A 27900-nucleotide genomic window follows, 5' to 3' on the forward strand; every position below is an offset into this window, starting at 1 on the left:
CAGAAACCCTTCCAATTTTACACTCCCTTTTCAGAGCTCTCTGGATTGTGGTTGGTCATTCCCATCTAGATTTTAGAATCAATTCATAGTTTTATAAGACACCTGTTAAAATGTCTACTAGGGTTATTCTGGATTTATAAGATCCATAAGTAATTTGGGGAGAACTGATGTTTTAACATGACTGAATTTTCTAGTTTATGGCCTGTTTACTTATACCTTATATTTCACTGTCAGTATTTCTTATATTTACTATACTTGCTTAAAAATAACCTGAAAAATTGCTTCCACTTCTTTTTTATATTCTGTTGAAAATCGTATTATTGATTATTTTCAACTTTCAATATTCATTACTCATTTGTAAAATTTAAGAACTCGCAGCCTCGCTGGACTGTCAGTTCTAGTAGCTTTATTGTAGGTTCCTTAGAAAATGTTTGTTCTTGGTTGTCGTAGCTACTAAAAGACAGCTTTACTTGTTCCCTTATAATGTGAGGACTATGGTGTTGATAAGCTTTCCCAGCAGATAACTGTAAGAGGGTTAGTGTCCTACTCAGGTACGTCCAGGAGATTATAAGGCCTTTCAAAGTTAGAAGCAGCCTTGTCATCAGGAGTGTGCCTTGTGGAGGAGTTTAGGACCCAGCACTGTCCACTTCCTAACTGCTGTGAGATAAGTAGCATGCTCCCTTGATTATCTGTGATGCATTTCCTCACCGTACTCCAAAAAGCACAAGGCCAGCTGACTATGAGCCAAAACAAGCCATTCTTCCTAAAAGTTTGTCATGTCAAGTTTTTGTCACAATGATCCGTGTAGACTAAAATGATGATGACCAAGAGATTTCCAGGTGTGTATTTTCCCCCTTTATAATTTTCCTGACTGAGATCTTTAATACAGACAACTTGACATTTATTCCTATTTGTTATATAAATATGTCTTCTGAGTAGTGTTCTCAATTCTTAGCAATATTGCTGGTTAGCTAGAAATAAGGCAGGCACACCTGAAGGAAATCCTTAGGAATAGACTGATTTTTAAATAATTTAGAGTATATGCAAGAAGGGAAACACTTCCCTTTTTCTTTAAATGAAATATGTTGTTGATGAAGGTGTAGATAGGTTGATTTGCTCTCTGTGCTGCTCACTATAAGGTGAAATTGACTTACAAGTCTCTGATTGTTTGTTTTTTGTTTGTTTTGAGATAAGTACTCACCATATAGTCCTGGCTATTGAACGCATAGGAATCTGCCTGGCAATCTCTCCTCAGTTTCTGGATTTCGTGCATGAGCCCTCATGCTCAAGTTATATTCCATCTCAGAATTTGACGCCAATATTGCCTTCTGTAACCCGTTTGTTTCAATTATAAAGGATATATACAGAAATCCAGAGATACTTTCTGTCCCCTCACCCCCACCCCAATATTGTGTATCTCCTGTGAGGATGCCTGTTGCTCTTGTGACTCAGCGTATCCACCCTCTCCGCAGGGTATGTGAGCCTCCTCTCAAAGTGCAATGACTCCTAGCACTGGCTTTGCAGCTGGTGAGTGCAGGCCTCCATCCTTGCTCCACACCTCATTAGCTGTGTAACTGCTTGTCCCTTCATCTTTTTGAACCTGTCTTCTACTCTTTAGAATGGAGCCATATACTTACTTATGTTTATATGAAAATTAAATGAAGTAATTTATTCCGTACACTCTGTTTCTGATGCTCTTGCTACAGTTTGTATATACATGCTTTTCAATAGTTAAAATACAACAGCGGAACTAAAGATGATCGTTCTGGTATTGAGATGAATTATAAACATAAGCATTTAATTCAGGAAAGCTAGAGGCTCCTTTAGTGAGAATCTATAGATTTTCCTACCCATATATCCAGTACTTGGATAAAGTCTTTTCTGGGGGACGGGATGCCAATCTTAAAGCTCTGGCAGACTCACTGGCCTGGCCTGATGAATCTAGATCCATTTGTTTAAATATAATTTGAGTTTCTTGTTACTTCTATAGAGTTATAAAGTGCTGTTGCTGGTGACATCAGACATTTAATCTTCCCTTCTGATTTCTTCCTGAGCTTTAGAGTAGCTTTCCAGCAATGAAGCACATCCATCGCTTCGTACAGCGTCACCACTGCTCATTCCCATCTTATTCCCCAACAGAAGCATCCTGCCCATTAAAAGTCATTCCACTTCCTAACGACTACTGTTCTGTTTCTTTCTCTTAGAGCTTACCTATTCTAGGCACATAAAGAGAAGAGTATAAAAAATGTACTATAATAGAGCTGTCTATCTGTAAAGCATTGTTAATACTTAATGTGTAAGCAGGATAATGCTTTTGATAACCTCTTCTTTAGGACTGTGAATATCTTACCTTAAGAAGCAAAAAGGACTTTACAGGTATGGTTGAGATTATAGACCTGTGATTCTCAGGGTGGTCTCAATATAACAACCTGAAACTTAAAAGCAGAACATTTTTTGGCAAGAGAAAGAAAGAAATAAACAAGTAACGTAGAGATCGTCAACATGTGGGAATGACTTGCTCTGGTAGCATTAGTTAGAGAAGTGAGGCAGCATAGAGACAAAAGAAGCAGCCCTGCTCCTCAGAGAATGAATGCGAATCTTTTCCCTCCCATAGTCTCCAGAAAGGGCTGTGGCTCTGCTGGCAGCTTGGTTTGGGCATTGTGAGATCTTAAGGCAAGAGTTAGATAAGATCCATTATGTCTAGATGTACCACCCACAGCAACTAACAGGTTAAAAAAAAGTTTAAGTGAGTATTGGTTTTATGACCAGAGATTAGAAAAAATTGCTATGGCTGAAATGGAAAATGAACACATTTTTAATCTGAAAAACTCCAGTTTATAATTAAAATGTAGCAGCTATGAGTTTTTGTTGTAGAACCCAAGCCAGTACATTTTAAAAAGCAAAAAAATGAAAGATTCTAAGAGACATACTGAAATACAGTAGTAGGTGGTTTAAAAAGATCTGTCATGTACAAGGTAAGATATTTCATGGAAACAACATTGAATAAATATATGGAGGAGGGACTGAAGAGATTGTTCAAGGTTAAAAGTACTGGCAACTCTTCCAGAACATTCTGATTTGTTTCTAGCAGCCACATGATAGTTGACAGTCATTTGTAACTGAGACTGGAGAATCCCAGGAAATCTGACACTCCCTTCTGGCCCCTCAGGTACTGCATGCACATGGTGCACAGTCACACCTGCAGGCAAAACACCCTGCCAGACTCTGCCAAGACAGGGTTAGCAAGTCCTCAATGGTTCCTGCCTCACAAAAATGTCTGTCAGATATGCTGGGCCGGAAGGCTAAAGATGATGCTCCAATGATATAGAGAGTTTTGGGTGACTGTTCAGGCAGCAACTGTCTCTGTCATCTTCTCATTTTGGAAACTACTATCCTGTACTCCTTGTATACTTAATTTTATTCCTTCTCAAGTCTCTGATGGGATTGAAGACCAGGTAGTTTAGTTTTACAATTAAGCTTAGTTGTTTAGGGGTAAGATGTTTTTAGGTCTAGATAGATGTCTTAAGTTGATGTGGATTTACATTCAGAATTTTAGATGTACCAAGATTAAAAAGATGTTTTCTTGAAGATTGCCAAATTCAAATAGCCAAAACACTATGACTGTAACATTTATATAATTCCTGATTGTTTTATGGTTCTTCTTGCTGTAGGTAGTTTATTGTATATATGTGTCATAATATAAATGTTTATGTGAAAAAGAAAAATAATTTTAAAATGCTTAAAAAATACATATAGAGGACCCAAATATAATAAGTAGTAAGGAAAAGTATCAGTAAATTCTATAAAGTACATATATTATACTTATTACTCTAAATAAAATTTATTGTAACTAGTATTTTAAACAATCAGTAATCCAAGGCCCTTTTCACTTGAAAAGTAACCTTATAATCAGCAACTCTTGAGTGAGCATACAGTAGAAATGAAACCAACTACAAAATTTTCTAAAACTTAATGATGCAGGCTGAGCATCCCCTGTCCAAATCTTGCAGGTCTGGAGCTCTTAAGCATACCACAACAAGTTTCAGATTTCCTAGGATTTCCGTTTTTCTACTTTGCAATTTAATGATGTTCAGTGGTAAACGTTATACAATTATACCAAAGCCTGGAGAACTTTTAAAATTGGAAACACGTCTGGTCCTACACATTTGATAAGGAATACTCCAGTCTGGAGGAAAAATGCCCGTAGCACTGGACCCTTTCTGGTGACAACAGGAGGGCAGCACTTCCGTCTGTTCTGACTCTTGAGCTGAGGCTGTTTCCTGAGTTGTAGGCCTGAGGCTGCTTCCCGTCTTTGTCTGCACTAGATGATGCACTAAATCAGTGCTCAGAGCAACTCATAGCCCAGAGTGTACCTATCCGCAAAAATGGAAGCAAGGGAGGAGTATTTAACTCCAGCACAAAATGTCAAGCTACGAAAAAGCTAACAAAAATGAGACACTTAAGAAAATAAAGATAAGAACAAAGGTGATGATGATCCAGGGGAGGAGACAGAGCAATCAGCCGTTCCTGTCTAGATTGTTTGTAATAATAGACAGTCCATGGCTGATTCTGGAAAAAGGAACTAAAACTAACTGCCCAGGCAAGTGCCCACTTCTAGGACTGTGCATAGGAGAGCAAACAATAGACAAAAACAGACAGTGCAGAGAAATGCTCAGAGAAGAGCCAAGGCCGACTGGGAGGAGCCAGCTTTTGGAGGTCTGCCACTGCCTGAGTGTAGGACCATGTGGGTATAGAGTAACGGCATTGTTAGTACGCATAGTATCATAATGATGAAAGCTCAGTGAGCAGAGTACGAATCTGTGAGTCTGTACTGATGTGAGTGAATAAGTCAAATAAAATAACGCTCATTGAACAAAGAAATTTAGAAAAACCCAGAGCCATTTGAAAGCAGCATTTAGCAGGGAACAGGTACTTTTTCTGAGAAAAGATATTAATAGATATTGACATTAAAGGCAAAAGTTTGCTGAGAATAAACTTTTACCTATTCCCAAGTATGATGCCACAAAACTTATTAGTTATAGAAGGAGAAATGGCCCTTTTGCAATGGAGAAACCTCATTAGAGGTGGGACAAATAATTTGTGCCTCCTGATATGATACGTTGAAAGGGTTCTCCCTGCCATTTCTGTCAGAAAAAAAAAATACTCGTGAGAAATAGACCGTTTAGCTTTAAGGACATTCTATAAAATAATTGCTCTGGTCTCAAAATGTCAAGGTTATGGGGGAAAAGTAATGAGGACTTGATCCACCCTGAAGGTTACTAAAACATGTGATGTTGGCTTGAATTTTCAGCTAGAAAAGATTGCTTTTCTATACATGACATGAACAGCTCAGTTCAAATTTGGCTAAGGTGCTATTGACATTAATTTCCTGATTTTTATGATTGAATTGCTGTTTAGACACAGGTACTAAAAATCATTTGATCTATCACTAATCCTCAAGCTGTCCAGCATGTATATGTAGCAAAAATAGGAAAGCAAGAGAACAGGCAAACCTCGGAGGATCTGGCTGAAGGATGCAACATGACTGAGATGGGGGGGGGGAAAATGATGTCTGTTCTTCTTCTCCCTCCTCGCTCTGCAGCCCTATCTTTCTTTACCTGTCCTCTGTTCAAAGATCTCTTTCATTAAAGTGATACTCTACTAAATAAACTGCTTCTCGTAGACAACAAGGAAAACTAACTACACATAAGAGCTGAGCGATGCTGCATTGTTATATCACCATGAGAACCTTTGCATCTTTGAAATAATACTTGTGGTGGACCTGATAGCATGTTATCTTTCAACACTAAAAATTGTATTAATGGGGCCACTTGGAACATGTAAAGAAACATAATTCTGTTCACATATGATGGTTCTTATTGATACATCCTGTCAGGACTGGACAATGGAAACCATGTAGTTTCCTTTTGTCTGTGTGGAAAGTCTTGATGGCTGATAAATATAGAATATACATATTATCAATTAGAGGACTAGACAATTGCTGTGCAGAATGCCTACTGCTCACTGCACATGGAGAGCCTGGTGCTTCCTAGAGAGAAAGTTTAGTTTGAGTGACCATTCTTTTCAAACTCTTCAGTGAATTAACTTTGCATTATGTGGCTTAATAAGTACTTTTAAACACCTCTGATGTTAAAAGAATAATAAAGAGTTTACATTGAAAGTAATGGTAGCATACTCGTTCCATCTTTCTGCACCTGCACAGTCTTATTTAGAGTAGAGCTCCTCAGTCTCCACACACGTCTGACCTCTGGTCATCTGCTTAACAAGAGGTGATGTGTGCATTAGGGAGGCCAGCAACGCCACTTGTTTCTGCCCACAGAATGCCCATACAGCACAAACTTTTCCTAAAATTGTGACCATGTGCGTGCAGTGCCAGCAGAAGCCAGGAGGGGACTTTATGGTTGACTGGGGAATCACTGCAACATGAGGTACTATATTAAAACACCACAGCATTAGGAAGGTTGAGAACCACTGTCCCCGTGGCTCCAGCTCTCAGTGACTTGAAGTGAGGAGTTCAGTACACAAACCCAAAAGATGGGAGTGTGCATGCATTTACAGTAGAAAGGCTCTAAATGGTCTACATCCTTAGGGAAATACACGATGAAGTTCAGGATTCTTCATTTTTTACTAGAGCTGTTCACTCCTCTAATGTGCTGCTTCTTGGTGTTCCTCGGTTTGCCTCACGTCAGCTGACATAGTGTCTCTTTAGCTCTTCTGCCTGTTCAAGGCTGCTGCTGAGGCCTTCGCTTCAGTTGTTCTATTCTTCACCTTGAAAGTTTCAACTCACTTTTAAAAAGCTTTTCTCTCTTCATTGTTGTTGTTTATTTCCTGAAACCTTTTAATGTAGTGATTTTAAGTTTTTAAACAAAAAAAAAATTGTAGATTAATTTCAAAGTTTGAGTTTCCTAAAATGCTTGTTAACTCTTTTAACTCCTTTGTGTTTACCATATTTTCTTGGTTTCATTTTATTCATGATTCTCCCTCCCTCCTTCCCTCCCTTCCTCCCTCCCTTCCTCCCTCCCTCCTTTCCGTCTTTGTCATATCCTTGGGTTTTTATGAATTAATTTCACAAGGTCTTTATTCTTTGCTGTTCACGCTAGCTCCTATCAATTAGCGTGTTGATTAAGAAAGAGATTTTCTTAAACTGTTGCAACCCATGAGCCTCAGCCTTTGTCTGAGCATCTCGCTGTGTGTGTGGGGGGGTGCAGTGTGTTACCAGCTGAAAAGATCCAATCAAGCTCCCACACGAGACGGTTTGCCTTTTAGTGGATTAACCTCGCCTGTTCTCATAAGACCGTTCCGATCCCACACTTGGGATGTTAACAAAAACAGGTTTACCTCTTCTTCAGGAGGGCAACACCAAGCAGGCACGTCTCAGCCTAACCTCAGCTGTACTTCCTTCCTGTGCAGTCTCAAGCAGGTGTATAGGCCTTCTCAGAGCTCCCCTGAGCATAGAGTTCCTTCAGGATTGCTAGGAAAGTATCAAAATCTGAGACTCCAACGGATGCTTCATTTCCTAGACCTTCTTTTAAAGATTTTGGGTTAGTATATTTTTATACACTGTTCACTGGCCCTTGAGGCCGTGCAGTTCATAGATTCCTTGTCACTGTTTGCAGCCATCACTCCTGCACAAAGGCTGTTAGCACTGTAGGAACACCAATCCAGGTCAAGTACAGGCCACTTCATAAGTAGTTTTCTCGAGAACCACCAGGCAGGTCAAGTGATGGCATTTTTCTGGGAATGATGCTTTAAAACAGCTCCAGCCCACTTTGGGTGCTGTGTTACCTCCAGACGGCTGGCCTCTGCGGCTGATTTCAGGATGGCCATAGCGTTAGAGTGGGAGGTTTGGAGCGAGGGCAACTTGAGGTTCGCTGTGCCTTACCTAGGTTCAGCCTCATTTTCTTGAATTAATGGCCCCAGATTGCTGTCTGTTTTCCATTAATCTCCACAGTGTGAAAAATGTTTGTTCCAGCCATTTATGCTAGCTCCTTTATGTTTTTATGGAGCATCAGTGCTTCACATGTCTTCTGACTTCTAGTGATGCCACATCTGCAGCTTCATTTTCATGTAGAAATTAACATCTTGGCTAAAATGTAATCTATGGCTTCTAGGGCAGCCTACTTTCTCACCACTGGTGTGGTACCTCACGTCTAACTTAAGTTCCCCTATACATGTAGGATGGGAGCATCATAAAGTATTTAGACTCTATGTTTGTTCAGAGATCTTAAGTAGCTAAATAGTCTAACTCATAGTTAGACTGGTAAGAGAGCTAAGGAGTTTTGTACTTGTGTTTATTTGTTTGGGGTTTTTTTTTTGTTGTTGTTTTTGGTCAAAATGTAGCAAAGGGAATCTTTGCATCTTCAAGGTCTGCAATTTCCATGTTATGTTCCTATATGACTGACTGGAAGCTGGCAGTTTTGCAAGCCATTTCTTACTAACATAGAGTTAGGAAGCGATATGCCTTACCAGTTGATCCTCAGCATAAGACTTGGGCCCTCCACACTCCATAGGCAGCAAAAGGTGGTGTCTGAATCTGGTAGTAAAGGAAGCTATAACCCCTTCATGTCCTTAAGTGTGAACATTTGGTACCACAAAGGAACTGTCTCAGGGTCCCTTACCAGCTAAACCCTTTTAAAATATGAATTCTTAGTGGAGTTCTGCCAGTATGAGCTAGGTCCATGTAGCGTTGCTCACTTCCACAAGATCCTCTTGACCTTCTCTTTTGCTGTCCTTCCTACTCTTCCAGCCCCAAGGGCCCTCTGTGTGAAGTGGAGAATTCACAGAAGGCATGCCTAAGCTGCTTTTTCAAATTAGTGTTTCATAAGCTCATCCTGTTAGAGCAAGTAGAGTAATATGTTAGTATTTGCTTCTTTTGTCCCCGCACTCCAGCAATCTGAAACACACTTCAGTATCCTCTGAAATGAAATTTCACATTCATCTGTCCCTATCAATTCCAAAGGAAAAGCTAACCAGAACTGACATGTACTTAGCACAGAGCCCTTTTCTGGTGGCCTTGCCGTCCCTTTACCTTGACTCAGGTGGACCTTGACCTTGAACACACAGCAAAAAACCAAAACAGCAACAAAGAGTGCAAGGTTTTTTCTGCCATAGAATCCATCTTTTTTATCCTGAACAGTTATTTAGAAACTCGGTTTCCTTTTTTAAAATGTCCATTCCTAAAGCAAAGTTCTTATTGTAGGGGATGAGAATGAAAACACTTGTTGTATTTACCACAGCTGTCTTCTGTGACAGTTCCTCTAGCAGGAAGGAATTTCACTTACATAGACTTCTCTGGCTTGAGATCTCTTTAGCACTGTGCTTTAGCACTGGGTTTGTGTGTACAGGCATGTGTGAGTGTGCGTGCATGAGGGTTTGTGTGTGCAGGTGTGTGTCCATGTTTATGACTCTGTGTGTGTGTATGTGTGTGTGTGTGTGTGTGTGTTTGTGCATAAGGGTATGTGTTCAGAAGGCTTTGTATGTACAGGCATATGTGTGTGCATGTTCATGAGTGTGTGTGTGTGTGTGTGTGTGTGTGTGTGTGTGTGTGTGTGTGTGCATATGCATGCACAGGCCTGCGTCTCCCCTCACATGCATGCAACTACTTGTATTGGTGTGTGAGTGAAGTTATTTTTCTCTTTAATGTACTTTTCAGTAATAGAACAAAAGGATTTTGATTAAACCACAGTTTTCTTTGTTTACTTGTTAGTCAAGACTTTTTAAATATTTTGCTTATTTACATACACATTATTGACCAAATACTCTCATGATAAAAATTTTGGTACAAATGCTAGGACTGTATAATAAATTAAATTGTATGTTGTGTTAGATCATTGCTATGTGGTAACCATTATGTCAGCTTAAAGATTTTATGCTTTCAATATCAATGGTTAGAACTGTATTATAATGTATTTTTCATTGTAGATCATTTGGGGAATATTCTTCATCTTAGTTGCACTGCTGTTTGTGATTTCGCTCTTCCTGTCAAAGTAAGTACAGCAGGCATATTTTCTAAAGCACTTACACAAATTCTTTGATAGCATACATTTTGGTCCTGAATTCCATTAGTGTAGCCCATTCTACCTGAAGTGCTGTGCAGCATTAGCCCAAGAACCACTAAAAGGTCTCATAATAGACAGTGTTTTCTTTTTACTTACTGACAATCTCCGTGAGATAGTTAAGCAAAGTTTAGTTCATTTACTGTGGCTCAACACAAGTTGCATGCTTAAGTTATGGTGATGTTCTTTCTAGCTGGGCTGGAAATGTGATGGTGTAGTGTCAACTCATTCTTTACAACTCTTTGCTTTAGTTTAGATAAAGCCCTTCATTCAGCGGGAATAGACTCTGGTTTCATCATCTTTGGAACTAACCTGAGCAATCCATTAAACATGCTGTTGCCCTTGTTACAAACAGTAAGTAACATGTCAGTCATTTTACGCTCCAGCAAAACACTGTGTCATTCTATCCCATTAAAATCATTATTATACAAACTTACAAAATGTCAGACATGCGTTGGAGCTCTGCGCTAATTTTTTATTTGCAGATGCTTTCTACATTGACATTGGCTTATAGATGACTGTATCTGTGTACTGACAGACAGCCGATATGGGATTCATACTACCAAATGTGAACTCTTCCACACAGTATTTGGTTTTTAATTTTTAATTAAGTTGTTTATTTTATAGATAAAAATAATATAATTTATTTTAGGATTTTTTTATTATGATGGTGATACTGAAAACATGGTAGTACTTGGGGTTTTATGAAAATGTTTATGGTATTTTAATATTAGCCTAATTTGAAAGGGAATTAATATTTTAATTATCAAGTTAAATAATTGTTTCCAACTATTTTGTTTAGTTTCTAGAGCTTTCTTTCATAGCTTGGCTATTAAACTTGATCTTCATCTTTTTCAGGTGTTCCCTCTTGATTATATTCTTATAACAATTATTATTATGTACTTCATTTTTACTTCGATGGCAGGAATTCGAAATATTGGCATATGGTTCTTTTGGATTAGAGTAAGTATATAGTATTTTCTGAGTTTTGTTCTTGATACTTTGTACATATTTCCATTGTGGCAGTTTATCCTCTATGTTATTTTGTGTGCATGTACACACATATTTAGCAATGTTTGGAAACATTTTTAATTATAATTACTAGGGGCTGCTCTGGAAATTAATGGATAAGAATCAATAATACTGCTAATTACGCATGATGTAGCCTACAGAGCAAAGACTGATCAAGATGAAAATGTCAACACTACTGAAACTGAGAAACATTGGTCAAGGAAGTATGTTATTTGATTGCATTGGACATGCAATGAGCACAGTGGGTTTACTGAAGTTCAGAGATTCCCTTCCCTGTTAGGAGTGAGATATTGTTACTGTTAGTCCTCTGTCTTCCTGACTTCCTCATCTAGGCTAAATAGGACAGCCTTTTTCATTATTCCTTGAACTATGTAACTTAACACTTGACACCACACTTATGCTAGTTATAAGTGACCAAGCGTGGGTTAGAGTTTCCAAGAGCGTCTGCATGGGCTGCATGTAGACTCTGCACCTTTCACACCGTGGAGTCAAGTGTATGCAGATGTTGGTGTTACTGGGAGCTCTGGAACCTCCATCCCCATACCAAAGGCAGCTGTGAATCCTGCTTATTTTCTACATTCATCCTGAGAGAATCATGAGTTGTAAGTCAAAGCTGAGTCAGATGGACATTGCTTCTAGATAGGAATATAAAAAAAAACCTAGTAAATATGCATTTAAACTGAAGCTTTTTGCTGTGGGGAGGGGGCTTAGTAGTAAAGTACAAGGTCCATCAGTGCTGTCATCTTTTCTGGTTCTTTCACTGGGAATATTTTATTATGTGATCACTCCTGGGCATAAGGAATCTGGGAAATGTCATGCTAAGTTGACATCTCATCCAGAACAGAAATTCTGTTAGCTTGTACTATGCTGTTCTCCGGTAAAGTAGCAGGAAGATGGAACTTCAGTTACTAGAGTGAGAGTGGGGTTCACCGTTCAAATGGAACACATCGCACAGTTCCTTAAGTCACAGTTAACACTTTAATTGCCCTTCAGCACAGATAAAAATATCACATCTGTAATTAGATTATTGTATATTTTGAAAAGCTGATTTTTAAAGCAGAATATGAGGGTGTCATGACTATTTTATAGCAATTAGTACTTATAAACATGCCGCATGTGTGCTTATGTGGTAATGGTATAAAAACAGAACTGTAGAATTGTAAACATGCTCTGAATACTTAGGGTTTGAATTCATGCTCTGAACTTGTAGATAGAGCTGAGATAGTTCATGTGCTTAGTTCTATAAACATCTGAAAGGGGCCACAGGGAAGCCCAGAAACCTTGCCTGGAAGCCAGTGATGTATAAGCTAGTGATCAGTCGTGAACCATGTGTAATTTTTTTTTTCTGAAATAATTCAGTAAGATCCTTTGGACATAGGTGCCCTGAAGTTATTTTCAAATCCATATAAGATCAACACGAAAATCTTTACATGGAAAAAAATGGTCTTTTTCATCCTTTTGTTCTCACGTCACTGGTGTTTATTTTGGAGCAGTGGAACTGTATCAGTACATCCACCTCACAACAGGCCTGAGATAGAGCTTCAAAATAATGCTGGTGGAAGTTTGCAGCTCATTTTTGTTTGTTTGTTTGTTTGTTTCCCAAGTTATATAAAATCAGAAGAGGACGAACCCGGCCTCAGGCACTCCTATTTCTCTGCATGATACTTCTGCTAATCGTCCTTCATACTAGCTACATGATCTACAGTCTCGCTCCTCAGTACGTTATGTATGGGAGCCAGAACTACTTAATAGACGTAAGTGCGGTATTTAAAGTTCCATTATTTCTATATTTTACAAATAATGATTAAAAACTAAAAATAAACTTAAAAAGAAAACAAATTTTGAAATATTTTAAACAGATTTTATTATTAAATTTATTGTTGACAAATCTAGGTTTTCAGTATTTGTGAACATATTTATGTTTGTTTCATCCTTATTAAAATGACATAATTTCATTATAAATATTCATGAAACAGATCCTGTGACACTAAACCACTGTGCTGTTCCTTAGTATTGTATTAGCTAAGACTCCTAATGCTTGTATGAAAACAGAGCTTTAAATAATTTTAATAACGTATTCCTAAAGTACCGGAGAGTGCATCATAGTTGTGCACTGCTGCTGCCACTCCATGAGAGAGGCTTCCTGAGTATTTTGTCTGTGAATAATTGGAATTCTTTTAAATATGATGGTTTCTTGGTATATTTATCTTTTTTTCTTGATAGTGTTGACTAATAAAAACCAACTGGGTTTTCTTAAAAGATGTATTTATTTATTACATGCACAGTGTTCTGCCTGCATGTGTGCCTGCACACCAGAAGAGGGCACCAGATCCCAATATAGATAGTTACGAGCCACCATGTAGTTGCTGGAAATTGAACTCAGGACCTCTGCTCAGTGCTCTCAACTACTGAGCCATCTCTCTAGCCAACTGTGCTTTTTAGGTTTAATTGACTAGACAGTTTGCATTTTTGACAATTAAAATATTTTGGCCATATTGGCTTCAACATTAGTCTAGTTTATTACTTATGTGATAAGACACCATGACCGAGGCAGCGTTGAAAAGAAGAGCTTATGGTTCCAGAGGACCAGCACACAGTGGTGAGGAGCAGGCAGCAGGCACGCATGGGTGTTGGTTTTCTTATGAGAAACAGCATAGATCAGGATTCAAGAGGGAGTAGGGATCACGTTCTAAACTACTAGAGTAACTGGAAGCCATTTTCCTCTCAAAACCCGCAGTCCAGTGATGTACTTCCTCCAACAAGGCCACACCTCTTAAGCCTCTCCCAAATTTCCATATCAACTGAGGACACAGTACTCAAATTCACCTACAGATGGGGACAGGGAGGCTTTCTTATTCAAAACACCACATTTAGTTTATTTCCTTTTCCTAAAATGCATCTTGGAGTGCTTCTTAGCCACTTACATCATGCCTGTGTTCTACTCAGTGCTTTAATGGGTTCCTCACTACTCACCTGCCCTCGCAGATCTCTTTTCTCCTGTATTTCCTCCATTTTTACCTGAAATAAAGAATGAAAGCACATCAGAACTTGCTCAGTCACAATTTTGCAAAATAGTACAAAGGTGCTTCAAAGAGAGTATTAGCTGATTAATAGTGTCGATGGAACACTTAAGTCAGATCATGTGGTCCACGAGTCTGGGAACACCAGGCTAGACCATTAGATCACACGAGCTAAGTCTAATTGCGCAGTGTTTGAGAGCTCCTGCCTCATCCCATCCTGCTCTGCTAGCTCATACCTGGTAAGTGTTCTTCTGGGAATAAGATTCTTCTTTTGTACTGAGAAAAGATAGTTTCCCTATTTACTTTTCCCTTCCTTCCTTTCCACTTTCCTCCCCACCATCCGCATCCTCCTTCCCCACCCCCTCCTCTGGTTTGTGTGGTGCTGCAGAGAGGGCGCGTTTTGAATAGGGTTGCTTCCCACAGTCTCCGTGCTTCTGACTCCCAGCCTCTGGGATTTCCAGTGGAGCCCAGGCTCCCAGGCCAGCACTCCAGCCTTCACCTTTGCCTTTTTGATGCCATGCTCCTTCTGAAGAGCAGTTCTGCTGCTTGGTAAAAGATCTAAATCATTGCTGCAAAAGCACCTTATTATTAAAGGTGCCATGGCTTCTTATCATATACTTTTTATTAAATTAACCTTTTAAAATATTTGATGTCATCAGTAGAAAGTAGAATGTGAGGTAGGTAATCAAAATACATTTAGAACTGCAATATTTAAATTGTAATCTTATTTTCATCTTTCAGAGCAATATTACTTCTGATGCCCATAAAGGCAATTCAACACTTTCAGTGCCAAAAAGATGCGATGCAGATGCCCCTGAAGGTAAAGCAGCTATTGTTCAATTGTGTTAGAATGTATACTTTGTAAGGTAGCCCACAGGAAGCCGTGGCTCTCTACCTAGTGGAGACTGGTAGAATAATAGCCAAAGAGAACTTTCCGATCAGAGATACTGAATCAGCATTTGATGAAGAATGCATTTAGTATGTGCATCAATTTCAAGCTGTCTCTGCCTGAAAACAAAGCACACAGCTGTATGCTCAAGCAAGTTTTAAACATTGTTACGCTAACACAGTGGTTCTCTTGTGGGTCATGATGGGGTTTGCCTAAGACCATTGGGTAACACATACATCTACATTATGACTGCGCTGACATTTCTTATGGACGGGAGGGTTAGGATGACGATTGAAGGAAACGGTAGAATTAGGAGTGAGAGCAGTGGTTCTCAACCTTCCCAATGCCGAGACTCTATTACAGTTCTTCATGTTGTGGTGCCATCCAACTATAAAATTACTTTCAATGCTACTTCATAACTCTAAATTTGCTACTGTCATGAATCTTAATGTAAACATCTGATACACTTGATGTCTGATATGTAATCTCTATGATAGAGTTGTTTCACCCCAAGGGGGTCAGGACCCACACATTAAGAACCACTGGAATGAGATCATAACAGGTCTGTGAATGTGACAAAAAGAACCAAGAACCAAGACATTGTGTACTTCATAATTTGTTTTTTCCAAAAGCTGAATCTGATGGCTACACAGAAAACTATGGTGCTTGGCAGTTGGCAAGAAGTACCACTGTTATCTGATTGCCTCAGTTCTCCATGGACTGTATGTTCAAACTGTCCACCGGGACTTACTGGACCATGAAGTTAGCAGTGAAAGAAAGTGGCAGAAGTTTCTGGTAGTTCATAGCAGGGACCAGAAGAGCTTGTCTGAAAATATGCTAATGATAGAAATAAACACGTATAGGGAATGAGGTGGAATTATCAACCTGACTGTTTCTTCAATATCTGAACTAATATGGCTGACTTCAGGAGTAGTTCGGTTGTTTGGGGAGCATGTGACCATGGGGGCTGAACTGAAGATAGAAAGCGAGGTGCAGGTTCAGGGTTGGAGCATAGTGTACTCCCAATGTCAACATTAGCAGTCCCGTAGACCCAGAGCTTACTCTGCTATCACATCTACTTATTTTAAACTTTCTGGGTATAAATTTTTTGTCTTATTTGGACATTAGAGTAGCTGAAACCCTCCCTATAATGCAGACCTCATTTTTCTGTATTCCTTCTGTTTAAGTGTATTTGCTCACATAGTAGCGTAGAACCTTAAATCAAATAATCTGTAGGGTTATACACTCAAATACTAAAATGTAAGTTGATATGGCATCCCAACTATATGAGTTATTAAATAGCCAATTAGACAAAATTAAAAGCTAAAGAAGACATGAGAATGTATGTATGTGTGTATATGTATATACATATACGTGTGTGTGTGTGTGTGTGTGTGTGTGTGTGTGTATGTGTGTGTGTAGGAGATATAAAAGGAAATGTGAGATGTGTTTGCATGACTAAGGCTAGAGTAGTTGTGCATCAGTATCTACCTGTAGAAAGACTTGGTCACTAAGTTTTGCAGTAAGTAAGCCTGGGATGATTGAAAAAGCAGGCTGCATAGGTACAATGTTTGCCAAGATATCTTCTCTGCCAGCAGGTACAGGTGGTCTGTGGCCCTGGAACAATTTATCGAAGCTCCTGTACAGGTTAGGGTTAAAGAACTTATCCCACTCACATATAGAAGCTGAAAATGGGAGGAAAGCCATAAAGAGCCACACAAACTATACACTGTTCTAAAAATATAAACCGCAATATTACAAAGAAAACCTCTAGAAACGACACCTGAACAATCACCTCCTCCTTGTGGCAGACAGACTGGAGTCTGAGAGAGAAGAGCATGAGGACTCTGCAGACAGAGTGAGCCTTCAGCTTTAGTCCAAGGGCCCAGATTCCACGTCTTCCATTTTCTTTCCTCTACATTTCATGCTTTTATGTTTCCTTTAAGAGAAAGGAAACCTAACAGTGTTACATCAGTTGTCCTTTAAATTTTCAAATAAAGTTGCTATTGCAAAGTTGTTACTGCTTTCTAAATACAAGAGAATGCTCATTCCACACAGCAAGGCAGTGGAAGTCACAGATGATATTAAGACTGACCAGATACATATACACTATGGAATACTATTCAGCTATTAAAAACAAGGAATTCCCGAAATTTGTGGATAAATGGATTGAGCTAGAAATGATCATAATGAGTGAGTTAACCCAGAAGCAGAAAGACTCAAATGGTATATACTCACTTATATCTGTATATTAGCCCAAGGGGCATGTCCCACGAAAGCCTTCACTTACCAGGAAACTGAGACAGAGGGGAGGACATTCTATTGGGACTCTAGATGAGAGAATCATGGGAGAATGGCAAAGTAGAAGGATCCAGAGGGTCCTAGAAACCTACAAGTAGAACATTATGATAGGCAGATTTGGGCCCATGGATCCCGCTCAAACTAAGGCACCAGCCAAGGACAATACAGGCCGTAAAACTTTAAACCCCTACCGAGATCTAGCCAATGGTCAGAACATTCACCACAGTAGAGTGGAGAGTGGGATATTACTTTCTCACATACTCTGGTGCCTCACCTTTGACCATGTCCCCTGGAGGGGGAGACCTGGTGGCACTCAGAGGAAGGATAGCAGGTTACCAAGAAGAGACTTGATACCCTATGAGCATATACAGGGGGAGGAAATCCCCCTCAGGAACAGTCATAGGGGAGGGGAATAAGGGGAAAATGGGAGGGAGGGAAGAATGGGAGGATACAAGGGATGGGATAACCATTGAGATGTAATAAGAATAAATTAATAAAAAAAGGAAAAAAATTTAATTAATAAATAAATAAAAAGAAAAAAAAAAAAAAGGCTGACCAGAAACAGACAGGCTAAACCTTAGGTCATTAGAGAAAACACAGGTTGGAAAATGAGGGAGGTAACGGAAGCCTAGCATTTTAATGACAAGAAAATGTCCTGTGCAGTGGTCACTAGTGTAGATGATTGAAACAGTAGTACTTAGTAATTGGGAAGTCTTAGCCTTCTGAGAATACAGTTTTAATAGAATATAATAAAGTATAGTCCTAGAGAATTAAGGAAACGGATTGTAAAATGGAAACTCCATATTTTAATGTAGCTTTGAAGTAGTCTTAATAATTGTATGTAAATTAACTTTTAATCCAGAATCACAGTAAAAGACACTTAGGAGTTTGCTGTTTAACCAGTACTTGTGCAGTCTTTTTGCAAAAATGAATGCATTCTTAATTCTTTATGTGTGCTAGTTAATTTTAGCTGTCAACTTGACACAATCTCACGTCACCAGAAAAGAGAGTTTTCATAGGAAGTTGCTAGGAACGTGAGTAGAGATAAAGACGTGCACAGACTTAATGTCGGAACTATCTACACAGAATTGAGTGGCTAACTGGAGAGAAAGTATAAAAGAAGTTCAAAATACCAGGAGGTAACAACAACCTAAAAATGAGTAAGTAAATTCCTAGCAGATTTAGAAATGACTCTAGTTTGAGATAAATGTGACAGGAGGGATTGAAAGTGATTCAGACTGAAGCAACACTGAGTAAGTTGTAACGAAGAAGAAAATAGTAGCTGAACCTCAGAGGAACCCGATGAAGTCTGCACAAGATCAGAATCAGTACAGCTGGAGGAGCAAATGGACTTGGTGCACCTCATGAAGTGACAGCCTGACAGCAGTGGGTAACATGGATTGTGGGGGTGTGCCCACAGCACCCTGTGCTGGCAGCGCATCAGTGAATTAATATCAGGCGAAGCCAGACTGAAGAGAACGCTACAGTAATTAGCCTTGGCACTTCAAAACGGCAGTGACTTAAAAGGCAAGGGGAGAAATTGTTACAGAAGTAAGAACATAAAAGAGAGATGCTCAGATGTGGTTCGTAGTCCTGAATCGGACCCTATAGTGGAGATGAAACTCCTAAAGGACATTAATGAGATAAGGGACGAGTAGAAAATACACAAGATAACTCGTGCCCTATAAATGTTAAATTTCTAGGATTTGTTCCTGTACTATAATTACATAGAGAATATCCTTCTTTAAAGAATGCTGAAATGCAGCCGTGTATACTGGCACACACCTTTAATCTCAGTACTCTGGAGGCAGAGGCAAGTGGTCTCTGTGAGTTTAAGACCAGCCTGGTCTACAGAATGAGTTCCAGGACAGCCAGAGCTACGTATTGAGATCCTGTCTTGGAAAAACAAAAAAACCAAGAACAACAAGAAAATTCTGAGTTGTTAGGCAGGCATGCTGCCTGGAACATAGTTGAGGGAAACAGAAAGAGCCAGTCTGTATCCTTAAAGAACATACCAAGCGTAGACCAAGATGGGGGGCTGTGAAACATGACGTTTCTGGGTATCATTTTGGGTTTAAATCACACTATTTTGTTTTGTTTTTTATATAATTTCATATTACTTAAGACTTAATGCTAATGAGTATGTAATATCTTTCTTAAATTTTGTAAGTTTAAGTGGCTTGCCCATTGGTATAAGCCAGTGTGGTTTGTCCTGCATAGTAACAGGATTTACTGTGAGCATTCATGTAGTGGGTGCAGTACTAACTGAAGATACGCTGAGCAATTGCAGTTAAAGGGATCAACTCCTTGTAAAAATAAGTTAAGACTTTTTCCATTTGCTTTTAATTCTGAATCTTCAGCAAAATAATATGTCATGTAGATCTCTATCATTTCTTGTATACATTTGAAAAAATTTTTTTGAGAATTTTATATGGAATACTCTGTATTTTGTCTAATCCTTTTGTGTCCGCCATACTGCCTCTCAAATTCATAATTTCTTCTCTAATTATTGTTACATATATATTTTATATATACACCAGAAGTACATACACACACATACAAACATATGAATATATATAATCTACTGAGTTAATTACTGTAGCTTGTATGTACATGCCTTTAGTATTGACTACTTGGAATTGGATGACCTATCATGGTGCTCATCCCCGGAGAAGACTTACTCTCCCTTTCTCAGCAGCTGCTGATTGCCCGTAGCTCTTCATCTAGGGGTAAACTTCCCCCAAGCATGCTGTCATATCAGGCCAAGTTGTCATTATACAGGCCTTGTCTACACAGCCATGTTGTTGAGACCTCATACATGCGCTTCTCTGCCCTGTCTGGAAGACAAGATCCAGCAGCCGGCATCCTAGCTGCCTGGCATTTGAGTCTTCGCGCCTCCTCCTCAGCAGGCTTCCCCTGTGTGTAAGGATTGCCCTGTAGGTATTTCAGGTGGGTCTAGCTACCCCATGGTTATAGTCTCTGAAGGTTCACTAGTTTAGGGGGGAAAGCAATTACCTGTTAGCATAAGGGTATACTTTTAGATTGCAGTTGGAATTATACTGGTTTAGAAAAAGTAATATGTTTTTCTCTGGTGTCTCTGACCTCTCCAGCCACAGGCAGTTGTTAATGTAATAGTACCAGGAGTTAATTTCCTCCTGTTGAGCAGGCCTAAGTTCAATTAGACTGCTGTCGGTTACACCTAAGATAAACATACCACTACTGCATCTTAAGGACATATTGCCAGTCCAGTCATTGTTTACAGGACTATTGCCCGCTTTTGCCCTTCTGATGCTGTGAGAACTAGTCCTCCAGGAAGAGGCTTCAGGTCAGTTCCAGCTTAACTCTCCAAGTCTGCCTGAAGTGTGTGATGTTTTCAGCAGTAAGGCCTTACCTTCAAATTCAGAGAGATTTCCCTTGCCCTGCTCTGGGACTTTTAGTAGTCTGTGATTCTTGGTAAGATTATGCCCCATGTGGCATTACTCATTTTAACTATATCTCTCTCTGTCTGCCTATCTGATGTGTAGACACATACGCACACACAAACACAAAATCACGCCCAATACATACATGTTTCTGTAAGCCTGTAAAATAATAGTCTTCCTCTGGCTGTTTCAAACACCCTTGCTGTTACTTATCTCATTCCTTCCTCCATCTCCCTGTTTACCATGAAGTAAACTTTGACTTATTTATAGACAAATTCAGTGATATAAAATGAGTCCTTCTTAGATTCATATTTCAGGAATTGCAGCTTTTGAGGATGTATTCAGAAATTTAAATCTACATAAAATATATTTAAAACTTCACAAGTTAATCCTCTTTTCTGCATAGTACTTTAAAACACTGAAGACTTTTTTTATTAATTATTCATATTACATCTCAGTTGTTATCCCATCCCTTGTATCCTCCCATTCCTCCCTCCCTCCCATTTCCCCTTACTCTCCTCCCCTATGACTGTGACTGAGGGGGACCTCCTCCCCCTGTATATGCTCATAGGGTATCAAGTCTCTTCTTGGTAACCTGCTATCCTTCCTCTGAGTGCCACCAGGTCTCCCCCTCCAGGGGACTTGGTCAAATATGGGGCACCAGAGTATGTGAGAAAGTAATATCCCACTCTCCACTCTACTGTGGAGAATGTTCTGTCCATTGGCTAGATCTGGGTAGGGGTTTGAAGTTATGGCCTGTATTGTCCTTGGCTGGTGCCATAGTTTGAGCAGGACCGCTGGGCCCAAATCTGCCTATCATAATGTTCTTCCTGTAGGTTTCTAGGACCCTCTGGATCCTTCTATTTCTCCATTCTCCCTTGCTTCTCTCACCTAGAGTCCCAATAGGATGTCCTCCCCTCTGTCCCACTTTCCTCTGAAGACTTTTTTATACTTTGAATAACTCACAAATTTAAGTACAGACATGCTGTTTCATATTTGGAAATAACAATTCAACTTTAATGAATAATTTTAATACTTCATAAATTTCTTACATATTTTTATGATAAAAACTTTATATTTTCTAATGTGAAACTTTTGTTTTAGAAATTATAGCTAGTAACAGCCGCTTAGCTTTTTAGTTTGTTTGGCTGCTTGCTTTTTATTTTTGTTCTTTTTTTATTTTTCTTATGTATGTATGTAGTTTGCCTGCATGTATGTCTGTGTGCCTGGTATCAGCAGAGGTCAGCAGAGGATATTTGGATCACCTAGAACTGGTGTTACAGGCATTTTGAGCAAGTACATAAGTGCTGGAAATTGAGCCCTGATCTTATGGGAGAACAGCCAAGTGTAGTTAGATTTTTGGCTACTGTATTGGGTTCTTTTTCCTACCTTCTTACACCACGCCTGTCCCTTCCAGTCCTCCAACACTGGCTAGGAGAAAAGGAAGGTTAGAGGGAACATGGATATCCCTCGGCTACTTCCTGCTGATAAGGGGCATCAAGGGTCCTTGCGGCACATTTGATCTTCATTGTCAGGATAGCTCCAACCAGCAAATAGCAGCATCAGGAGCCGCAGCAGCCATGCTCAGGGCTCTAGCATTTTTATACCCTCTGAAGAGACCCCAGAATTTCAAATGTCATACACTTGGAGAAACTGTGTGGAGCTGGCAGAAACATGCTAGAGCATGAGGCAAATCATAGCTGCTGTGGAGAATCCAAAGGAGCCCTATGTCCCATACCTGGCATTAAAACAGAAATATTGCTCTAGAAGATGTGTATTCCTATCTGAAATAGTTGAAACAGTTTATGTATCAATAATAATTGTACAGTAGAACTTGCTTCAAGATTTTTACTTTATTTGTACCCCCAGTCTAGTACTATTTAGTCATAATCTTACAGTGAGTCTACTAGTTCTCCACCTTGGAAGACTTTATGTGAAATGATTCAGCCTAGTCCAACCTCTAGAGCTTTATCTTTTCCTGTTTTTCATTTTCTTGTTCCCTTCCATTGCATTCAATTTAATAAATGGAGCTTAACTAGACTAGTAAGACTTTTTAGTGATGCTTCGAATTTGGCAGTTGAAAATGTAAACACACTACATAATTTAATGAACAAAATCAAGAATTTATAGTCTCAAGTTTCTATTCTTATTTTCTAATTGGCTGCTAGCTTATGAACATGTTCATCCTGCCAACCCCAGAGAGCTTCATCCTCAAGGCTAGTGCCGAGCCCTTCCCTCCTCTTCCTCTTACCCAGTCTGTGCTGTTGCTGGCCATGGCTTGGGCAGAGTGCTCTTGTTCCTTTTATTCCCACTAAGCTGCTTACTCTAATTTCCAATAATCAGTTTTCAAGTCCCCCAACCTTAGGTAGAAGCATCACAACAACAACAGCAAAGCAAAAACAACTGTAGCTTTATCCTTCATCGAGAGCACTTAAATTAGCAGCACAGGAAATGCAGTGCTCTTCATGGCTCCATGTAGAAAGCAAACTCCATACAGTGGTAGGCAGAAGAGTACAGACATATTTAAATAATCTTACTTGTCAATATTTTTCACAAAAGCAAAATATAGAATTCTAGTTTTCCCTCTGGCAAGAGTTGAATACTTTCTTTGTGCCTCTTAGATCAACACCTCTGTTCTTTGCAACTAAAGGGAAAAGAAACATTTTTTGAGGGTAAAATCAAACATCTGCCAAGTAGAAAGTGATTTGGGGGTAGATGGTTCTTGGATTTATTGAAAAGTAGACAGCTAAGAGAGATGCTCACTAAAAGTTTTGTTATTAAATTTTTTTTAACATCTTTTCCTAAAACATTAAGTACTTAGGTATTCTTGAATATCTGAAGTTTCAGAGAGTTTATTTTTTTAAGTCTCGGCACCTAAACAATACTGCTTGAGAACATTCATTGTCTTGTGGATTTGTGTGATTTAGTAATTTTAAAACGTTTTTGTTTGTTTGTTGTTTTGTTTTTTGCCAGAGGTGTGGTGTCGCATGCCTATAATCCCAGAGTTCAGGGAGGCAGAGGAAGGTGGATCACTGTGAGTTCAAAACCAACCTGGTCTACAAAGTGAGTCCAGGACAGCTAAGGCTACACAGAGAAACTTGTCTTGAAAAACCAAAAAAGAAAAAAAAAAAGGCCTGCTCAGACATTAAGTGTATTTTCACACATTTATGTCTTTTCAAAGCAAATAGAATTAGAAGAGTTGCAACACCGTTTGATACTTGGCACTTGATGTTTAGGTGAATGGTTGCTTTAAGCAATGTCCATGTTACAGAACTTGACATGCTCAGTAGATATATCTAGAACCTAAAACCTTTGGCAGAACTTCCATTGTGCTGCTTTGTGGTGACGGGACTCTAATGTCTCTGCATGCCTTGTGCCCAGGGTAGCCTACCAATCTAACGTGAGATAACAATGGTAGGCAATGCCTACTGTCCTGATTCAAAGGTCGGCTTAACCCCTCTTGTCCCATATTAAGTGAAGATAACTCAGTTTAGCTTCTTGACCCTCTTCGGAACATTAGAAGTGACCCAGAGCCTTGGATGCATAGATGTGAGGTATTGTTGGTTTTTGAAAAGACATATGATTCTTTTGTTTAATAATTTACACATGTAGAGATGGGGATTAGAATTGTAAAATATAGTCAGATTTAGTCTATAAGCTAGAAACCAGGCAACTCCAACAGAATTGTGATGATTTACTTGAAGAAACAACATTAAATAGTATATGTGCTACAACTTAAGTATGTTTGGGACATAATATGCATCTTCAATAATGCGGAGAAGCACGGTCCTAAATGTTTTATTGCTGAGTATCCCATATGATCACTTAGTTCTGGTTATTTAGCATCCCTGTGCATTTTCCTTTAGCATATATGTGTTGATATCACAGGCCAGTGTCTCATGGTGAACAGAACAGTCATTAGTCTTACCCTGCCCAGCTTCCTTTAAGTAAAAGGGATGGCACAAGTATGTAAGGCAATAGAGTTTGAGAACCCTAGAGACCAGTGCTGGTCCTCAGGAGGGATGGAGTGGGGCCTTAGGTACGATGAGAAGGGATTGGTACTGATCTGATGACATTTGAAAACACCTTGAGATGATGAATAGCAAAGATAACTAGGGTAGAGCATTCTAGGGATAGGAACAGCACATAGTTTTAAGGTCTTCCACTTTTGTATTCATAGGGAACTATTTGGTGGGAGATTGTGAGTGGGAGAATGGTATAAAGTGACTTAAATCCACACGGGGCCACTGGAACGGATGTTTCACATAGGCCAGAACCCGGCAGAAGTGCTGTGAAGGGTTGGGTAATAGTGAGCTTGCAAGTTTTGTGCAACAAACTGGTCTCACCATTCAGCTTTGCCTTCCTAACATGAGGGCACCCCTGGGCACAGCAATGTCTGTAGCTGGTTCCCTAAACACAGAAAAGCTGGAGACCCTGCTCTGCCCTGTGTACCATGGTCTACCAACCCCTGTATAAACTGTGATGAGCTGGGGGCAGAGGTAAGCTGCCAGGTAATTTGCAGTAATCCAAGGAAGCAGCCGTGGTCCTAGTGACAGTGTCAGCAAGTACCTAGGATCTGGATATATTCCAAAGGTAGAGAGTAGGAATAGCTGAGGAGCCAAATGATGACCCCCCCAAAAAATATCAACCAAATATAGTCCACACATATTTACATTTGGTTTTGCTGTTGCTGGTGGGGCCAGGGAAGGTGGCTTTAAACTTTTGTTTTGTTTTGAGACGAGGTCTTGCTGCATAGCCTAGGCTGGCCTTAGATTCCCTGTGTGGCCCAGGCTGGCCTCAGAGTCACACTCATCCTGCTTCAGCCTCTAGAACGATGAGGTTGTAAGAGTGACTGTGTTAGCCTGAGTCTTACTTAGAGTGTATTCGCTGAAAGTTTGCACTGTTTTCGTAATGTAAAATATTCTCCTTAACAATCTAATCTGTTTACACTCACTGAAGTTATTACTGAGCCTGATCCACTCTGTGATTTAAGGGTCTTCCTTCATAAATAGAGAATAAAGAGTGTGACTTATACTTATGCTTTATAGTGTAATCTTATAGTTATAACCAGTTGTGTGACTTAAGAGCTGTGCGGAGCCACAGTCGGGTACTGTGCACTAGTGCATTGTTTTCCTCATGACCAGAAGTATTTTCATGGTTGTAACAGATGAGAAAGGAAGCAAAAGAAAGATATCAGCCTGTCTGCTCCCCGTGAGCAGTCCAATGAGACCCTGTGTTGACGTGAATACAGTATTCACATTACAATATGATGTGTGTAATGTAATAAAAGTTTTCCATGGCCAGCTGATGATATAATGAAATTGGGAACATTCTTTCTTAAAGGAGCAATACATATATTTTGGCACCTTGTAAATGTAAAAACACAGCCTCTCCAACACCAGTCCCTTTTTTGAGATGGTCCCAAGTAGCATGGGCTGTCCTCACGCTCAGTGTAACAGACTCTCCTGCCTCCACTCTGCAATGCTAGGATACAGCTGTGACCACATGTGTAGCTTAGACCCTCTTAAATGAAAGCAACTCAAGTTATATTCTTGATATTATATCCTTTAAAATAGTCACTAGGAAACTTACTCATCAGCATAGAACACCTGACGAATTCTGTCTTTATTAGCCTGGTATGATTCATATAGTCTTAAAATGTAATAGAACTTTTTCCTTTAGACTTAACATCATCTGTAATGTTAGCCAACCTAGGTCTTCCAGTGAGATTAACAAAATGTTGATTCAGCTGTATGTGTTTGTTCAACTTTAAGTTAATTAGTATAACTTTGCTTTTTATTACTATTTTCTTTCTTTTTCTTTTTTCTGCCTTCTCACTTATCTGGCTTTATATAATTTTTCAAATAATTTTAGATGTATGTATTTCATATGTACTGTAAAGATACCTGAAGATAGAATGGGGGCGGTTTGAGGGGATTTCCTGAAGACCCCACCACTGAACCCTACTTTGCATCCCCATAGCTATGCGTTACCCATGTGCTCATCTCCTACCTTGGGGACTCTTTCTCCTCTCCCCAATTCCAGGCTAGACTTCACTTGTGGGATAACCATTTAATAACCGATTGTAGTTTTGATAGTTAGATCACTTGATAAATAATTACAGAGTCTAAATATCTCTGTTAGCTTTTGGTGATGGTTCAACATGACGGCTCAATTGTGATTACACCTGCCCTTACCCAGAAACTCTGAAGGTGCTCTTAGCTGTGCAGTGCATTGACACTGCTTGTTAAAAGTGCATTTAAAGTAAAAGGCATTGTTATTGATCAGCTATTTTAGTGGATGTTAACATACCTTAAAAATGACTGAGCTGGTGGTCTAAAAAGAAACAAATGTCTAATATTCAAATTATCAGGTAAAATAAAGCCTGCTCTGTGTGACACAAAATGGTTTAGTTTCATTTCTGTTACTTCTCCTCTGATGGCATGTGAGAAGCAATGGAGGAGGGCAGCAAACATGGGACTTAAAAAAAATTTATCCATTTTACTCATGTGCTCGTGTTGCCCTTTCTCAGTTCTTGTAGACTCTGTCATCAGAAAGAAAAACAAATGTGAAGTTTTCAAGATAAATATGGTCTTTGGTGTAATTGAGACTTTTCATGACAACAGTAACAGACTCCTGAGTGCTTCTGATTTTAAAATACAACCCCTCAGTGGTCACTGACTAACTCCGGTGTCTCCCTTCCTCCTATCCGTCCCCTCCCTCCCCCATCTTTCTGTGTGTGTGTGTGTGTGTGTGTGTGTGTGTGTGTGTGTGTGTGTGCACGCGTGCGCTCGCACATGTGCATATACCTCAGGTGTTGGCCTTCACCTTCCACCTTGTGTGAAATCCCATACAGGGTCTCTCATTCACCGCTGCGCGGCTCAGGCTAGCTGGCTATGAGTGTCCCAGGATTCTCGTATTGTTACCGTCCATCTCACCTCAAGAGTGCTGAAGTTACAGATGCACACTACTGCGCCCTGCTTTGCACAGATTATGGGGCTCCAAACACAGGTCTTCACTCCTGCACAGCATGCACTTTGCCCACTGAGCCATCTCTCCATCCCTAAATTGATTTTGAAGGTTAAAGAAAGTTAAATTGTTTTGCTGTCGTTTTCTCAAGTAACTTAGAGAGCTAAGATATGCTGGATGTCTGTGATTCA

At 39.5% G+C, this 27900-nt stretch overlaps 1 protein-coding gene across 1 annotated transcript in view; it reads left to right on the forward strand.

Moving 5' to 3' along the window:
- LMBRD1 (LMBR1 domain containing 1) overlaps positions 1-27900 on the forward strand; it is a 90328-nt gene that overhangs the window by 57386 nt on the left and 5042 nt on the right. Inside the window, exons 10-14 of the mRNA XM_084753664.1 lie at positions 9943-10007; positions 10328-10430; positions 10935-11039; positions 12713-12862; positions 14870-14948. Of these exons, the coding sequence (XP_084609790.1) occupies positions 9943-10007; positions 10328-10430; positions 10935-11039; positions 12713-12862; positions 14870-14948 (502 nt within the window). The remainder of the gene's footprint in view (positions 1-9942; positions 10008-10327; positions 10431-10934; positions 11040-12712; positions 12863-14869; positions 14949-27900) is intronic.

The sequence above is a fragment of the Acomys minous genome, assembly GCF_964271855.1.
Source record: "Acomys minous genome assembly, chromosome: 13".
Taxonomy (NCBI): Eukaryota; Metazoa; Chordata; class Mammalia; order Rodentia; family Muridae; genus Acomys; species Acomys minous.